Source organism: Nerophis ophidion, linkage group LG03 (genome assembly GCF_033978795.1).
Source record: "Nerophis ophidion isolate RoL-2023_Sa linkage group LG03, RoL_Noph_v1.0, whole genome shotgun sequence".
Taxonomy (NCBI): domain Eukaryota; kingdom Metazoa; phylum Chordata; class Actinopteri; order Syngnathiformes; family Syngnathidae; genus Nerophis; species Nerophis ophidion.
Window position 1 is genome coordinate 48,508,153 of NC_084613.1, and position 19,812 is coordinate 48,527,964.

Sequence of the window (19,812 nt, forward strand, 5' to 3'; positions counted from 1 at the left end):
CTGCACGGCGTGATTTCTGATACAACAAAAACAACAACAACAACATAACACTTTAGCATTATGCAATCATTACAGTGCCAGTTAGATGCATTCATGAACCCTGGAATTATAAACATCAATATTAACCCTTGTGTAATGTTCATATTATTGTTACTCAGCCAGCGTTTGTGGGTTTGATGGACCCGTTGCATTTTGTGGCTTTTAATGCCTCACAATCAAACACTTTTATGTTAAAATACTGAACAGAGGTTTATTGGGATAAGGTAAACATGAGTAACAACAATATGCACGGAAAATTTCTCTGCCAGCTTCTGCATCCCACAGGGTTTCTTCCTTTGCGTTTCTGCACCAGCGGATCCCACACAAGGTTGGAACATTGTTTGTCAACACCGTCTGCTCTCATTTTCTCGCACATTTTACCCTCTGATGTTCTGTGTACCCACACTCTGTCCTCCTCCTGTCTCGGTCTGCTGTGTGCGTGTGTGTGTGTGTGTGTGTGTGTGTGTGTGTGTGTGTGCACAGAACATCAATTTCCACACTTTTATTAGTCCAGTGGACCCGGACATCTTATATGTAATTAATAGAAATGTGTAGGGGGCGTGTATGGTGTTTGGTCATTAAATATGTACTCTGATTTATGTTCTTCACAGAAAATGAGCCAAATTCAGTGAGTCTCAGTTTGAAAAATTTATTAATTGTATAATTTTTCTTTTGATAAATAATGAAAACAGGTCCCACAGACCCGAACACCAAACAAGGGTTAAAACACAAGCACATACTGTGTAGTGTTCTGCATTGCTGATGGTTTATTTATTATTGTTGAAATAGTTATTTTATTCATAGTATTGATGTATTTAAAATTATATTCGGTTCAACTTGCATGCCACAAATGTCAGTACAAATAAAATAGTTTTCAAACAAAAATAGTTTGTTTTTAATTTTTTATATAGCTGCTTGGGTACAATTTTATCTACTGACTTGGCAACGGTGTCAGTTAAATACGAGTTATTCAACCTTTTTTCTTCTGAGAGCTACTTTTGCAAACTACCCATCCATCTTCTACCGCCTGTCCCTTTTGGAGTTGCAGGGGGCACTCTGCATTCTGTGTTTATCAGGACGCGTATCTTTTGGCTCACAAGTATCCGATCGTACTAAATGAAGTCAGAAAAGTGGCGTGGCACATCTGAAATCGTGTTTTTCCTCCCTCATTAATGAAAACGGAACTAAGTATAAGGAAAAATTCCAAAGTGTGTGATCTTTTTGATGACACCAAATAATGTAACGTAAAAATGTTTTTCCTCTTTACTATTTGACGTATTGAACAGAGTATCATATTGTTTTCTGCACAGTTATTCATTTAAAACAAAAACAACATCAGTTATATTTGTTTACTTTTGGATGTTAATTAATCAGGATTATTGACAGTAAATATTTTGCATGCATAATTTTATAGGTTTTCACACTTTTGCAATTTCATTGTCCAAATGTCATACAACAGCATTTTTGTTTTGTTTTCAGTGCACATTATTTATTTGTGTGAAATTTGCTAAGGGTTTTATACAAAGTACTGTTAGGTTTTCTTTTGAAGTGTGCATTGATCTGATCACTGACCATAAAGAAACATGATCTGCCTTTCCGCAGCTAAGGTAAAGGGGCATGTGCGGTCAAAATAAGTTGTGCGATTAATCTGCACTTTTACATGATTAATACAATAATGTTTGGTGAATAATCTTAGAAGTTAATGTGTTAACTTTGACAGCCTTAATTTTTAAACAATAACATATACCAAATTATGTTTGGGATTGGACTTCCCTGTAAACTATCGCGTTTTTATGGCTATTGTGTAATCCGTCATTTTCATTACTAGTGTATGTAATTATTTTTTTTATTTTCCTGAGGGAACTCTACTGAAGGAATAATAAAGTATTATAGGGGCGGTATGGCTCGGTTGGTAGAGTGGCCGTGCCAGCAACCTGAGCGTTACAGGTTCGATTCCCGCTTCCGCCACCCTAGTCACTGCTGTTGTGTCCTTGGGCAAGACAGTTTACCCACCTGCTCCCAGTGCCACTCACACTGGTTTAAATGTAACTTAGATATTGGGTGTCACTATGTAAAGTGATTTGAGTCACTAAAGAAAAGCGCTCTATAAATATAATTCAATTCAAATTCAATTCAATTATTTATCTATCTATGTAATGTGGGTCTGTGTAGCGTTATTTTCATGTATGAATATGTGTCTATTAATGGATTACATGTATCAAAGTGTTTTTGAAATTTTAAATCCCAGGTAAAATAGCAACTACAATTGCAGCTGCCAATAAGGATCTTTAAAAAAAACTAAGAAACTATTCATGTTTTTTTTTACCGGTCGGTGTTTCTTTATTTCAGCAGATGGCGGGTTACTATTATGAAACACTAACACAGTATCAGTGCAGTGCCTATTAGGGTTGTAGGTTTACCAGTACTAATTAATTACTGCGGTACTAATGAATTAAAGAATGTACTGCACTGTATATGAGAAATACTGGTCTTTTTTTTCACACCCCGGCTGATAGCATGCCAAGGCGTATGTCGTGAGTCATCATCAACAGACGCACACACACAGCACTTGCAAGTAGAAACAGTGTGTAGATAGAAGTGGGAGAATGGTAGTATTTGAAATCTTTAAAATCATAGACACTGAAGCGCCTCTCTTCAACCAGCACCTTAAGACATAGCAATTCAGCGGCCAACGTCCGTCCACATACTGTTTTAGCTACTTCTAAATCACTAAGTCTTGCCACCATTGCGACAATTAAACTATGTTTCTTACAGAAAGAGGAATATCTAAACGTGCTTCATTACACTTCGTAGGAAAATACAATCTTGAACTGCTGAGTGTAAACAAATGGGTGGATCTACACAAATATCGATTATAAGAGGACCAAGTACAGGAGCCGTAGCTAGTCGGTATTATAATGATTACATCAATATTTTCTATTGTTACAAAATCTTTTGTCTTTTTTATAAACTCAGGAAATATGTCCCTGGATACATGATGAGTTTTACATAAGACCACTATATAAATCTGTAACAGCACGGTGTGGCAGTGGTTAGTGCATGTTCCTCACAATACAAAGGTCCTGGGTTCGATCCCTGGGCTAAGGGTCTTTCTGTGTGGAGTTTGCATGTCCTCCCCGTGACTGTGTAGGTTCCCTGCGGGTACTCCGGCTTCCTCCCACTTCCAAAGACATGCACCTGGAGATAGGTTGATTGGCAACACTAAATTGGCCCTAGTGTGTGAATGTGAGTGTGAATGTTGTCTGTCTATCTGTGTTGGCCCTGTGATGAGGTGGTTACTTGTCCAGGGTGTACCTGCCTTCCGCCCGAATGCAGCTGAGATAGGCTCCAGCGCCCTCCGCGACCGACTCCGATCGGGACAAGCAGTAGAAAATGGATTGACGGATGAATCTGTAACTTCTTGGTATCGGATCAATACCCAAATCTGAAGTATCCGCCAAATCTTATAAAAAGTATTCAAACAACCGCAAAAAAAGGTGCTTATTACATTTTACCGGAAGTGTAAATAAAAACATGTTAAAATACAATATAAGCAGATAGAATAGAATAGAAAAGAATATTAAGTATTTTATTTATCGCTGGGGAATATTCAACAATATTAACAGATATTAACAGTAAATAAATAAATAGATTAATAAGCCATTCATTTTGGTACCAGTATCAAAATACTGGTATCAGGACACCCTTATTGCCCATAGGGGTAGTGAGTGTGCCATACTCTCACTGAAGCTTCATTTACTTATCACTACTAACCGGCTAAAAACTTATTCTGTCAAACTTAAATAATTCAAGGTATGTTTGTGCAATTATAGTTAGTGACCTTTTTTTTTCCGGATATTAACTCGTCGCATAATATAATATGATGCACCTGCAACAGTCATTCCTTGAGAATAATAGATTCACTTTATAAGCAAATAGTTTTGAAAAAGGTGTAATTATTGCTGTTTTTTAGTCAACGCAGGGTTGTCGTTTAAGCAGGATGAACCAAACATCCGTCCCATCCATTTTCTACCGCTTGTCCCTTGCGAGGTCGCGGGGGTGCTGGAGCCTATCCCAACTGCATTCAGGCGGAAGGCGGGATACACCCTGGACAAGTCGCCCTCGTCAGGGGGCCAACACAGATAGACAAACAACATTCACACTCACATTCACACACTAGGGCCAATTTAGTGTTGCCAATCAACCTATCCCCAGGTGCATGTCTTTGGAGGTGGGAGGAAGCCGGAGTACCCGGAGGGAACCCACGCATTCACGGGGAGAACATGCAAACTCCACACAGAAAGACCCCGAGCCACGGGATTGAACTCAGGACCTTTGTATTGTGAGACACATGTACTAACCCCTGTTACACCGTGCTGCCCCAGGATTAGGGGTTCAGTGGCCTAGTGATTAGAGCAGAGGTGTCAAACTCATTTTAGCTTAGGGGCCGCATGGGGGAAAATCTATTCCCAAGTGGGCCGGATGGGTAAAATCATGGCATGATAACTTAAAAATAAACGCAACTCCAAGTTGTTTTTTTTCTTTCTTTTCTTTGGCCAAAAATAGAACAAGCACATTCTGAAAATATACAAATTACGGATACTCCTCTGGAAAAAACACTTCCAGTTTGTTGAAAATTCTGAGGCAATTGGTGCAGTTTGAGAAACCAAATGAGCATAGACTTCGTCTCAGTGTATCTACAAAGCCATGATTAAACTTTAAGTCACAGCCTTTCTGGGATTGAAGGTAAAAACTATTCAAAAGTGTTAAGTTCACTTTTCTCGTGTTTGACAGACATTTTAGGGCAACGAGGGTGCCAAATGACGATTTGTTCGAAGCAGAAGACATAAAACGGCTGATTTTAGGTTTCATATGGGTCGAGGAGGAGGAGCAAGTCACCCTTTATTGTATACCTCTTGCTTGGCCCCGGTATAAACCATGCTTGCCTAACAGAATTGCTATTGTGACATCCAGTGGACACATTTAGAAAAGCAGTTTATTTCGTTTAAAAAAAAAAAAGCAGCTCATTTTAATATTTGGCAAACTCATCACGCGGATCAGGCCTATGAACAAGTTTTATCCGGCCCGCGGGCCGTACGTTTGACACCCCTGGGTTAGAATGTCCGCCCTGAAATCGGTAGGTCGTGAGTTTAAACCCCGGCCGAGTCATACCAAACACTATACAAATTGGACCCATTAACTCCCTGCTTGGCACCCAGCATTAAGGGTTGGAATTGGGGGTCAAATCACCAAAAATGATTCCCTGGCATGGCCACCTCTGCTGCTCACTACTCCCCTCACCTCCCAGGGGGTGAACAAGGGGATGGGTCGAATGCAGAGGACACATTTAACCACAACTAATGTGTGTGTGACAATCATTGGTAAATTTAACTTTAAAGGCCTACTGAAATGAGATTTTCTAATAAAACGGGGATAGCAGGTCCATTCTATGTGTCATACTTGATCATTTCCTGATATTGCCATATTTTTGCTGAAAGGATTTAGTAGAGAACATCCACGATAAAGTTCGCAACTTTCGGTGTTAAGAGAAATGTCCTGCCTCTACCGGAAGTCGCGGACGATGACGTCACATGTTGACGGCTCCTCACATATTCACATTGTTTATAATGGGAGCCTCCAACAAAAAGTGCTATTTGGACTGAGAAAATGACAACTTCTCTATTAATTTGAGCGAGGATGAAAGATTTGTGTTTGAGGATATTGATAGCGAGTGACTAGAAAAAAAAAAAAAAAACGCGATTGCATTGGGACGGATTCCGATGTTTTTAGATACACTTACTAGGATAATTCTTGGAAATCCCTTATCTTTCTGTTTTGTTGCTAGTGTTTTAGTGAGTTAAATAGTACCTGATAGTCGGAGGTGTTTGTCCACGGGTGTGTTGACGCGCAGTGTCTCAGGGGAGTCGACAGCAGCTGTACGAACGGCACAAGCTCAGCTTTTCTCCGGTAAGTGGCGACTTTTTAACCACAATTTTCTCACCGAAACCTGCTGGTTGACATTCGGTAGGGATCCATGTCCGCTTGACCGCGCTCTGATCCATAGTTAAGTTTCACCTCCAGGAATTTTAAACAAGGAATCACCGTGTGTTTGTGTGGCTAAAGGCTAAAGCTTCCCAACGCCATCTTTCTACTGTGACTTCTCCAATATTAATTGAACAAATTGCAAAAGATTCAGCAACACAGATCTCCAAAATACTGTGTAATTATGCGGTTAAAGCAGACGACTTTTAGCTGTGTGTGTGCGCAGCGCTCATACTTCCTAAAAACCTGTGACGTCTCGGGTACACGTCATCATTACACAACGTTTTCAAGAAAAAAATCCCGGGAAATTTAAAATTGCAATTTAGTAAATTAAAAAGACCGTATTGGCATGTGTTGCAGTGTTAATATTTCATCATTGATATATAAACTATCAGACGGCGTTGTGGGTAGTAGTGGGTTTCTTTAGGCCTTTAACTTTAACCAAACAAACATGTTGTGAAAAAAAGCAACTTGGATCAGCTGACTCCACTCCGCATTTTCCATGTGAGGCGCGCTGGAACCCTGGAGGTGGATGAGCTAGTCTCTCACTCTCTCGCTCTCTCTCTCTCTCTCTCTCTCTCTCTCTCTCTCTCTCTCTCTCTCTCTCTCTCTCTCTCATCCCACAAGGGCTCGCAGAGGCTGGGATACACATCACCGACAACCGGGATGGAGGAGAGAGGCGGAGGGGGAAAGAAAAAGTTGAACCTGACAAGACCAACTTTCAACATTTCATTGACGCCTCCACTGACGCCATTACAAGAGCAGCGAGATTAAAGCTCGTGAATACATCTTTATTTTTTATTTTTTTTGTTTGTTTGTTGAATTTCCTTGTTTTGTTCTGTCCGCGCCAGGCTGCCGGAGGCTGGCTGACATGTTGGAGTGAACATGGCCGCGCAAGTGGCATCGGCTCCCGCCAGAACTAACAATAAGAATAAGAAATTATCCAGCAGCTTGAGCACGGAGCTCAATTCGGGGAAATCCGGAGGAGGAGGGAGCCTACAGATGCTGGGCGCGGGAGATGGGACCCTGAATGACGTAGACCATCACCGCCGACCGGAGACCGGCATGGTGCGTTCAACTTCTACGAGTCACGGCAAGGGTGGGAATAACCACGCCAACACGTCATCCGTGGAAACGGCTCTGATCACGAACCATAGGCGGAAATGCGTCGGGGGCAGTGCACTTGGAGACCCCCCTCAGCCGCAGACGCCCCAGCCGCAGTTCGGCCAGTTCGCGCCGCATCTGCAGCGTCAGATCATCCACAGCAACAACAACGGCCATGGCGGCAAAGAGAACCTGCAGGGGGGTCAAGGGGAGCAGCAGCAGCAGCAGGTGCAAGGTAAAGGCGATCAGGGCCACCTTAAACCCACGGAGGGGATGATGTCCACCAGGTATGAGCACTCTAACTTGGGCAACAACTCAGAGTTCAACAACAACTATTACACCGCCAGGTCTTACGAGCAACATGGCGGACAGCAGCAGCAAGGGATGGGGATAACATCAGCACATATGGACAACTCCCATGAAGCAGGTTACCAGAACAGCCAATACAATCAGTACCAGCCCTATAATCGGACGGGGTACAGCGGCGGGGCCTACGGCATGATGGGCCCCGCTGGGTGCAGGCAACCTGGCAGCATGATGATGAGCAGCAACTCCTCAGCAAGCCACAGCAAGTCCACACTGGGGGTCTCTTCCAGTGGTTTCCAAAGATTCCCGGGGCCAACTCAACAACAACAACAGCAGCAGCAGCAGCAGCATCCCTCAGGGGCCACACCGACCCTCAACCAGCTGCTCACGTCTCCGAGCCCCATGATGCGGGGCTACAGCGGGGCGTACCAAGACTACAGCGGATCATCCACGCAGCAGGGCCTGGGGAAAGATGCAGGCCCCCAGTATGGGGCCACCTCGGCCCACGCGTGGGGAGGACAGCCCAGGAACCATCCGCATTCTTTGAGTCCGGGCAATGGGGGACAAGGCCTTGGGAGAAGCCAGGTAAGCATGTGTTATTGTTTGGTGTTTTGAAATATTATACAGCCACTTATCCCTTAAGTCAGTGGTTCTTAACCAGGGTTCGATCGAACCCTAGGGATTCGGTGAGTCGGCTTCAGGGGTTCGGCGGAGCCTCCACTCAAGCCAGACCCGACTCATCGTGTACATAAAAACTTCTCCATTTCGGCATATTAGGGATATGGCAACAGCAGAACCCAAACTGATTTGCAGGTGTGTAATTTATTACAAGTTCATGCACTGTGTTTGTATTGTTCTTTGAACAAGGTGATGTTAATGCACGGGTCATTTTGTGCACCAGTAAAAGATCATATAACTTTGTCTTGAATTTGAAAAACATTTTATTTTTCACTTAAGAAGGGTTCGGTGGATGCGCATATAAAACTGGTGGGGTTCAGTACCTCCAACAAGGTTAAAAACCACTGCCTTAAGTCCTGCGTGAAAGATTGACAGTATCACTTGGTTATTAATATCTTATCAATACCAAAATTATGTTTATTTAGAAAAACAGCAGAAAAGAAAAAGATAACCAAAGGCAAAAGTGGCACTTGTTTTGTATTACACATGCGGTTTATGCTTAAAAACACCACATAGCACTGTAAAAAAAAATACTGGCTAATAACTGCATTACTTTCACAGTAACATTTACAGCAATTTACTGTGAAATATCTTTACAACCATCTACTGAAAATGCAGAGCTGTGATTTTACAGTTAATTACAATAAAGTTACAACTAAATGCTCTAACTTCATAGTTGTAACTCTATTGTTAATTACTCTCTCGTTTTAACAGCGTACTGCCACCTACTGTACAAGAGTGTGCAATATAGTCTACCAAACCCCTTAACGGACAAATTGTTGTGATATTACATTTTTTTTTTACGTCACAGTGTATTAAATTATTGTTCAAGGCTGAGAAATCCTGGTAATTTTTTTTTACAGTCTACACAACTAAAAGAATAAAAACATTTAAAGATGCCTTTTTAAAAGTTAAACACATCAATTATTCACTCTACTTACTGTATCTTCACTACTATTCCTTAAGTTAGTATTCTTGAGAGTCATTTATTTTTTATAGTAGAAATACACCATCAACAGGATAGACTGAGGGCATGTTGTGTTCAAACAAAGTAAAACACCTCCATGAAATATTAATTAATTCGCATAACAACGTTCATGATTAAATACTCAAGTTGGTGTGACTAGCAAAACCTGTCTGCACTGTGAATGCAGCACTTGCATGCACTTCTGTCGTTAAGTGTAGGAAGGTCTGTACAACATTTTCATTTTGAAGATTTGTTCCACTAGATACCATGTCACTTGAGTACACATGCAGGACAAATGCAAAGATATATATATATATATATATATATATATATATATATATATATATATATATGTATATCTTTGCATTTGTCCTGCATATATATATATATATATATATATATATTTTTTTTCCTTGCCCTTATGTGGGCCTACCGAGGATGTCGTGGTGGTTTGTGCAGCCCTTTGAGACACTAGTGATTTAGGGCTATATAAGTAGACATTGATTGATTGATTGATATATATATATATATATATATATATATATATATATATATAATTTGTATGTATGTGTGTATATATGTGTGTGTATGTGTATATAAGTGTGTGTGCATATGTATATATGTAAGTGTGTGTGAATTTAATGTATTATATATAGATAATCTATAGCGTCTATGCAGCAACCACTGAATTTAATTATATTATTATTGTATTATATATTGTATATATATATATTGTATATGTAAAGGGGTGGGACCTAATAAGTTTACTTCTTCCCACTCCCTTTTGAGCCAATCTTGACATCTACAAAAGATTAGTCACATGTAATGTTTACAATGTAGGTGTGAATATAATGTATATATATATTTATTTTGTATTTTATGTCATTATTTTGTTTTGTTTGCATGGCTCAAAATAAACCATTCATTCATTCATTCATTCATTCAAAGATAAGTAAGTATAAATGTAATAAAAACATTACAGGATTAATTTGATCCTAGAATGTGTAACATTGATTTTTTTCTCAAATGACAAAACCCTTTCTTAGTATCTGTATTCTTACCACTGATGTTGACTTCCATGAGGAAAAAAAATGTTAGTCACATTGCACAATTTTTTCATCAACAACATCCCGTTTCAAGTTATCCAAACTGTAGCATCTATTCTTGGCTGCAGCTGGCAGTTGAATGTCTTGCTTGCTTTAGGGCACATCAGTGGGAACAGCGATCATGGGAAGGGAGCGAGTGTTACTAAAAAATTACCCACCCACCCCCACCCACCCGTCCCTTAACCCCTCACTCTTTGGGAAGCGCTGTGATGAAACAGTGCTGATGTCAGCAGAAGGACATCTATGGAATGCCGGAACGATAGTGCAAAACATTTTTTTTTTAAGAGTGAGACATCATGGTGTTTTGGATGCACTAAATGGTGCACACTACTTGATGGCACATCTGGACAACTGGAGGGCAAAAAGGGTTGAACAAGATAAACAAAAACCAAAAAATATAAGCTGCATTGTTTCAATAGAAAACAATTAGTGTTAGATGCTGGGCAATTTCATCAAACAGCAGCTTGTTTGATTGAAGCAAACTGACACTTAAGTAACTATGTTAATAGCCAACAAAATGAATCTCAGACTGTGCAAATGCATATTAGTCCGCCTTGCCAGCCCCCTAAAACAAATCCACCTTCTTATGTCTGGCCCAACATTTCAGCAGCATATTCACACCACAAAAGCCGTATGTTTAATTCATATTTGGAGCGCCAACACTGTTCCTCTGTGCGCTGACAGGCAGTGTGATGGTGTTGTGCATAATAGTGCATCCAAATTGGCCCAGTGATTCGACTGTGCTTCACTTCAGAGTGCGTTTGGTTAGAGCGCGCCTGTGTCACCTGTTGGCACTCTTTCCCCTCTTTCAAATTTAATTTCCCCCCTCACTGCCTCTCTTCAGGAGTGCGCAGTGAGCGAATCCACCGCACCTCATTTACACTTGTATCCCCTCTACACACACACAGACACACAGATTCACCCATCCCACTTGCCAGGACCGTCATCAAAAAGTCTCCAACGTTGTCTGTGTTGTGTATGTGTGTTCTTATCATCAGATATGATATACAGTATACATCATTTTGCATTTACTGAGGAAGCTATAAGCTTGGAAACGACTCAAACCAGCACACCGGTGGACCTGTTTTTCGAAACAAACTCTTCCTATAAGTTCTAATGGACAGCAAATTAATCAGTTAGAGCAGGGGTCGGGAACCTTTTTGGCTGAGGGAGCCATACAAGCCAAATATTTTAAAAAGTATTTCCGTGAGAGCCATATAATATATTTTTTTAAGACTGAAAACTAAATGCGTGCATTTTTAAGTAAGACCAACATTTTTAGAGTATAATAAGTCTCTTATTCTTCTTAATAACATTGTTATTCTGAAGCAAACCAACAATAAATAAAATACTTCTTACCATTAACACGACTACTTGAACAGGTGCGGTAGAAAAACGGATTGATGGATTAAAATGCATGAGAATGTTTTATATTTTGAACGTTATTTTTGACACTGTGATTACCAGCGGAATTATTCATTACTTATCGTGTTAAGCAATGTCAGCTAAGATTTATCTGCGAGCCAGGTGTAGTCATCAAAAGAGCCACATCTGGCTCTAGAGCCATGGGTTCCCTACCCCTGAGTTAGAAACTCAAACTGCTGCCGTTGTTTACGTTTTCCACATTCCTAAATGTAATAATCCCATATGGAAATGTTGTATAAAAAAACACAAAAAGATACAAACTGTGGCTTTTGTGAACCATTCCACCCCTATTTCATATGCACCCGGGGCCTAATGTATTAAAAGTTGCATGGATTTTCTACTAATATTTGGTGTGCGTTCAAATCCCGAAAACATTGTATGCAAGAAAAAAAATTCAGATATATCACAGTCCAAGCAGATTTCTTTGTTATGTTACATCCATCCATCCATTTTCTACCGCTTGTCCCTTTAAGGGTCGCGGGGGGTGCTGGAGCCTATCTCAGCTGCATTCGGGCGGGAAGGCAGTGTACACCCTGGACAGGTCCCCAACTCGTTGCAGGGCCAACACAGATAGACAGACAACATTCACACTCACATTCACACAATCAAAGTGTAATTGATTGCAGAGATGTGTGCATGACTGGACATGCCGAAACCACACCCACTTATTAATACACAAATCATATTGAACTTAACCAAGCGCCTGAGATCTGCCCACTCTGCCCAATCACAGTTCAGTAAGAGGTGCTTCTTTCTCGTGATTCCGGTTGAGATTGTGACATAGCTGTGGGCTCTGAAAACCGTACACAGGATGAAATAAAAAAAATATATATTAGACATAAGGAAGAAGGTGAAGAAGAAGATGGATGTGCATGGCCAAAACAGATGAGGGGACTGTAGCTGAAGTAGTGCTACTCCCCATTTGAAAAGATAGTTGCTGCAATAATACATACAACTTTAGAAAAGATAGGTGACTTTGATTACCTCAATATAAATATAATTTGTGTAATTTACAATGAAAAGTGTTCATACAGGATAACCTGCTCACAGCCAAATTATATTTTCAAGTGAATAATATATAATATTTGGTTTGCAATCTTTTGAATTTAAACATGCCAGCACTATCACAATGGATATAAAAGACTTTGACTCTTGTTTGGTTACTCAATTTATTATTACAACGCAGGAGAGCTCTTTGCGGTAGCAGCTGTACGTGACACAAAGTCGGGCCATTCCTCCACCGTCTCTGGTGCCATTAACGTGCCGCAACACCCGGCTGCTGCAACTGTCAGCCCGACTGGCCAAGCACATGATGTGCTGGTGTAACAAGAACACATTGTGACAGCAATAAGGTGGCAAAAACTAAGTTTACACTGCAGGCCAAAGTGGCCCAAATATGATTTTTTTTTCAGATCTGTTTTTTTCCAGCTGACTGTTTACACTGCAAGTAAAATGTGATTGTTATTGACTCTATTGTAAACACACACACGCCCCAACGTGACTCCAGTGTGGCCTGGACATCACTTGCATGTGCACTTCGATAAAGTGCAAGCAAAGGAAGCTGACTGGGAGGAAGTTGCTCCTACTATAAAATAAAATAAAAGTCGCAACACCCTTTAAAGGCCTACTGAAACCCATTACTACCGACCATGCAGTCTGATAGTTTATATATCAATGATGAAATCTTAACATTGCAACACATGCCAATACGGCCGCGTTAGTTTACTAAATTGCAATTTTAAATTTCGCGCAAAGTATCCTGTTGATGACGCGTATGATGACGCGTGAGCGTGGTGTCACGGATTGTAGCGGACCTTTTGATCCCGCACCGATCCCAGCTATCAGTCATCTGCTTTAATCGCATAATTACACAGTATTCTGGAAATCTGTGTTGCTGAATCTTTTGCAATTTTTTCAATTAATAATGGAGACGTCAAAGAAGAAAGATGTAGGTGGGAAGCGGTATATTGCGGCCGCCTTTAGCAACACACAAACAGTCGGTGTTTCCTTGTTTACATTCCCGAAAGCTGACGGTGAAGCTTTACTATGGAACAGAGCGGTCAAGTGAACATGGTTCCCTACCACATGTCAACCGGCAGGTTTAGGTGAGAAAATGGTGGCAATAATAATAATAATAACTTAGATTTATATCGCGCTTTTCTAAACACTCTAAGCGCTCACAGAGAAGTGGGACTCAACATTATTTTACACCTGGTGGTGGTAAGCTACATCAGTAGCCACAGCTGCCCTGGTGTAGACTGACGGAAGCGTGGCTGCCAGTTAGCGCCTACGGCCCCTCCGACCACCACCTATCATTCATTCATCATTCATTCACCAGTGTGAGCGGCATCGGGGGCAAAGGGTGAAGTGTCCTGCCCAAGGACACAACGGCAGCGATTTTTTTGGATGTCAATAGGTGGGAAGCAAACCTGCAACCCTCAGGTTTCTGGCCGGCCGCTCTACCCACTACGCCATGCTGCCCCGGATCTTACCGTAGACATGAGCGGAGAGTTTGCATCGTTCTTCCTGCAGCAGACTCTCTTGCCTCCTCCCAACGGCCGCCCCCGACCGTCGGATGCTTACACTGTGGAGGAAGGGGGAAAAAAAAAAATCTCAGCCCGGCTGCCTTGCCATGTCAAGAAACGTGGCTTCTCACGGAGACACTGGCGGTCACCACACCCGTGGCCACATCCCTCCGACTTTCAGGTACGACCATATAATCTCACTAAAACACTAGTAACACAATAAGGAGATAAGGGATTTTCCAGAATTATCCTAGTAAATGTGTCTAATAACATCTGAATCGCTCCCACTGCCCTCGTCTTTTTTTTTTTTCTCTAGTCCTTTACTCTCACTTTCTTCATCCACGAATCTTTCATTCTCGCTCAAATTAATGGGGAAATTGTCGCTTTCTCGGTCCGAATCGCTCTTGCTGCTGATGGCCATGATTGTAAACAATGTGAGGATGTGAGTAGATCTACAACCTGTGACGTCACGCGCACATTGTTTGCTACTTCTGGTATAGGCAAGGCTTTTTTATTAGCGGCCAAAAGTTGCAAACTTTATCGTCTATGTTCTTTACTAAATCCTTTCAGCAAAAATATGGCAATATCGCGAAATGATCAAGTATGACACATAGAATGGACCTGCTATCCCCGTTTAAATAAGAAAATCTAATTTCATTAGGCCTTTAAAAATGAGTGTTTTTGTACGTGAAAGTAAAGGAAAGTAATATAATGTATGAATGGATACATACAGTGTCATATTTGGGGAAGGTTGCAATCCTTTTATGGGTAAGTAGAGGCGACACAAACATCAGCGTGGCTCTACGGGAGCTTTATTTTTCAACTCACATGTAAGCAAATGCGCCACAGTGTCAATTCCGTTCTTTCAACAATCACTATTTCTTCGGAATAAATGAATTATATTCTTATGTTACGTATAGCCTATTATTTGCGCACTATTGACAAGTGATGCAACCAAAATGTACTCGTCTTAAATTAAAAAAAAAACAAGGCGGATGTGTGTGGGCTTCACGGTGGCAGAGGGGGTTAGTGCGTCTGCCTCACAATACGAAGTTCCTGCAGTCCTGGGTTCAAATCCAGGCTCGGGATCTTTCTGTGTGGAGTTTGCATGTTCTCCCCGTGAACACGTGGGTTCCCTCCGGGTACTCCGGCTTCCTCCCACTTCCAAAGACATGCACCTGGGGATAGGTTGATTGGCAACACTAAATTGGCCCTAGTGTGTGAATGTGAGTGTGAATGTTGTCTGTCTATCTGTGTTGGCCCTTTGATGAGGTGGCGACTTGTCCAGGGTGTACACCGCCTTCTGCCCGATTGTAGCTGAGATAGCCGCCAGCGCCCCCCGCGAACCCAAAAAGGGAATAAGCGGTAGAAAATGGATGAAAATGGACAAGCCGGATGTTGTAATGAAATATCCATTTTCGCTGACGACTGCGTCTTTCCGGCGCACTTCAGTGACATAGCTTGCCCAAGGCTGACGAAAAAAATTACATTCAGGTCACATTGCGTTTATTTATTTATTTTATTGATTTATATTTTGTCCTGTCCAGCTACTCAGGCAAATCATATAGTTGATGGAGGTGCCCACATTGGCTGTACAGATTTACTTAACAAAAGAGAAGTGTGGGATACTTCTCTTGTTGCCTTATTTGTATTTGACTTTATTAAATGGATTAATATTAATATTTGGAGCAGGAGGGGATGGAAAGAGAAAAACAGGAAGGCAGAAGGGGAAATTGCAGGAAGAAGAGGGGGATAAGACACAGAGAAAAAAAAACAGCAAACAACAATAACAACAGAATAACATCAGCAAATAAATAAAGAACAAATATGATGGTAAAAGTGATAGTAAAGAAGCAGGTAGTGAAATAAACATTAACAATACAGAAATGACAATGAACATTATTACACTACAAATGGAACAATACAAATACCAATAGAAGTAGCACGATTGATAATGAATAATAACAATAATTACCTCTATTATCAACAATACAATAGTTTCAAATGCAACGATACACACGTACAATACATTGCGTTTAGACTGTGTCACATTTGAAAATATCAGATTCTAATTGGACCACTTGATCTGAATCAGAATCGGAATTTGACGCCAAAAGGTCAAATTCGAAGCACTTTGGAGCATTTAATCTGGGAAAAAATAATCCGATCTGTGTCACTTCAGGGCAAACAAATCAAATTTAGTATGCAGTGTAAAAGGAGCCTAAATGGTTGCCTACATAAATTAATAAATGTTCTCACAAACAATAATACGAAGCATTAAATGAAGTGGCGAAAAAGTGAATTTGGTGACCATGCCTTGATCTTTGTACGTTGTTTAAATCAAATGTTGGCAAAGCCCGAGCCACCACCTCTGTGTCGCCAAAGTATTCAGAGCCTGTAGACATGTGCGTGAGGCAACGCAGATTTCTACATCAAATTCACTCTTGATACATCTCAACTTTGCTGGTCTGCCAGAAAATAGGAAAAGGTAGCAGGAGGAATCAGTGTTGCCAGCTTTGCAACTTTGTTGCTATATTTAGTAGGCGAGCTCCAAAAAAAATCGATTAACATCGTGCAGAAATGTTTCCAACACTTACATAACTACAATATATGAGCTGCAGTGCTAAAATTACCGTCACATTTAGCAACAACAATATGCTATTTCAGCCTATTTTTCAAAGTAATAATACATAATCACAGTGACTCACAGTCACCATGTCTGTAGTTGAGTGATGGATAGTTGGCAGAGCTATGGGCTTTATTTTAAGATGTGCAGCGAAGCCTGCTTTTTAATTTTATTTGTAGTGTTTTTTACAAAGCTGTTTGTGAACTGGTGGCCGTATACACAGGGGTTTATCAGAGTTGCCCATGAGGAACGAGGTTATTAATTATTGATGCCATGAAAGCCGTTTGATCCCCTACTCCCTCAAAGGTTGTGGGACATGACTCAGTTTTCTCAGGTTGTGTGGCTTTAAAAATGCTCTCATTACTGTTATAAAACCATTAAAAAGTCAATGTTGTATCTTGAACTGTTTTACCAAGTGGGATCTATAGGATTATACGTAAAATATATGTCTCAATTTATTGTTTATTGCATAACTTTGGAAGGCTTGCTGAATAACACTGTTTTGCACATTTTATGTAAGTGAATGTCATGGCTGCTTCTTGGTAAAAAAGAAATTCATAGTCAACATTATTGGTTGTGAAATTTTTTTTAAAAATAAACATATTTTGTGTTGTAAAGGCAAGCTTATTTTGGTTATTTCCAAGGTAGTTATTATGCATTTTAAATAAAACCACAATTAATCATTTATTAAAATGAGTAAATAATTGGTAAAAAATGCTTCCATTAATTTTTTAATGAGTGTAAAAATCCACACCGCATGGAGTGCCTGGAACTTAAAATACACGGAAATAGTTTACCCACAGCCGCTGCAATAGAGCACACACAAGTATATTTTAAATAAACATAAAGCTATATTTTATATATATTTTTAAATATATATTAATGCATTCATGTTCAAAGTGCACTTTAAATTTTGATGATTTGCATTGTTGAAAAATAAAAGAATGAAAGTAGAAACATGTTTGTTTATTTAAACTTTCTTCAGCAAAATATTTATTAGCTTGTAAAGTGTGTTTTAACCAAATTACCTGATTATTCGAACAAATTAATCCATAGATTACTCCATTACTAAAATAGTCAATAGCTGCAGCCCTACTTTTAGTTAAATTCTATTTTGGTAAATATTTGCAATTGAGTTCAAACTAATGTTATTGCTCATTTTGAACCATGATGTTCAGACAGCCAAACTCACTTTAAAAAATATATTTACTGAACTGAAATTCAATGTACAATATATTAATCCACGACATCTTGAAAACCAACATCTCCTGCATTTAACATTTGTTTTTGCACTTTACTGTTTTCCCTCCAATTAGGCTCAACGCTTAAACTTATGCAAACAATAGCAATTGTCAGTCTTGCCTGGTTCTCTGTGCCATATGTACCTTTGGTAGCAATACAAGCACAGCTGTTCGACCCTAATGACTTATTAAAGTTTATGTCATAAATTACATAGTGGTTTCTGTGTCATCCTACATGTGCAACAAGGATCTGTCTGCTATCTGTTAATCTGAACAGACACACGACACACGCAGAACAATAACAGTCATTAGTGAATAATAATGAGGACTGGGTACATTGGAAACAGTGTTGTTGCTCACATTATCATAGCCGCAACTCATTTAAATGTGGTCTGGGAAAATAAAAGAGAACACAACATGAAAGCATACATTTGCAGTTTCCACCAATTTCCACTATTGTGTTCAATGTTTTGCTAGTTTGTATTCTTAGTCCATATCAAAGGCAAGAGCGTTCCAATCCTCAGTCATACAGCGCTTACCTTGAAATGATCCCTACTCGCTCTGCTTTTCACTGCATACTGTTTACATTTCTCTCTTATGAATTATTAGTGTGATACGAACAAAGACTTTATAATGGGAGCAATGCATCAATGTCACATTGTATTATGCGCCTATCGCGGGGAGCCTTGTGCATAGTGATGGGCCTGACCGTGGCTGCCGGAATGGAATACATGCAGCATGTTGTGCAGTGGTCAGACTAAGATAGTGGGTGTAGTGTGTGTGTGTGTGTTTGTGTCTCAGTCTTTTTCTGAGACCTGACACACCTCTGTCAGCACTATAAGTCTGACCTCCATCCCGCCCCTCTCTCATCATCCTTTTACTCATCCATGCATGTGGCCTTGCCCCCCTTGCTGTCAATCATTTGTTGAGGTTGTTTTGTGTGTTGGCCAGCCAGCACAGTGCTGATTAGCAACACCAGAGTGAATTTTTTATTTGCTCTGTTCTGTCCGATAAGAGCCCTGCTCTTTTCATCCCTCTTGGATGAAATATCAGGCCTGCTTAGGTAATTGGCAAGCTGGGTTTCTTCCTTGTATATCTTTTTTTTCCAATAGAGTAGAACAGGGTTGCTTGCCACATGAGGGCGCTGCTTGAAATTGTTTTATTGAAATTTACAGAATTAGAATCAGAGCTCACCTACATAGTCTACTCAAGAATAAGACAAACTGTTTGTGTTTTATTAGTGCTGTTAAATAATGCATTTTAATTTGATTAATCACATTTTTTAATTTTGATTAATCATAACTTTCAGGATATTACTTGCTTGCATAATTCAAGAGTAACTTAAAAATATACCAATATTTGGACACAACTACAATTCTATTGTCAGAATGACGAATGACATACAAGGAAATGTTTTACAATTGTTTTACTTGAATGCATGTAATTTATTTGCTAAAAACTTGGTAATAGTTTTTGCTAAAGTCCTAGCAGGGATTATTTTGAAGTGGAATTTACCAGAGAGTACATCAGTCGGAGTCTTCTTACTCATTTTTGCCCTGATGTATGCATAGACCTGATCACTGACATGATCACGGTTAAGGTAAAGGAGCATGTATGGTAAAACTAAATTGTATGTTTAGTAAGCGTTTGAACATGATTATTGCGGAAATATTTGGTGATTAATCACATGAGTTCACTCATTATCCTTGACAGCCCTAATTTTAATATTTACTCTACAGGGCCAAACCTTGGC

The 19,812-nt window shown here is 40.1% G+C and overlaps 1 protein-coding gene across 3 annotated transcripts in view; it reads left to right on the forward strand.

Moving 5' to 3' along the window:
- Positions 1-6,718: 6,718 nt before the first annotated feature.
- Positions 6,719-19,812, forward strand: part of arid1b (AT-rich interactive domain 1B) — a 594,747-nt gene continuing 581,653 nt past the window's right edge. For 2 of the 3 annotated variants that reach the window (XM_061895467.1, XM_061895468.1), the window contains exon 1: positions 6,719-8,076. In XM_061895467.1, the coding sequence (XP_061751451.1) occupies positions 6,967-8,076 (1,110 nt within the window). In that variant the 5' untranslated portion in view covers positions 6,719-6,966. The remainder of the gene's footprint in view (positions 8,077-19,812) is intronic. The other variant, XM_061895469.1, reaches the window with a different exon arrangement.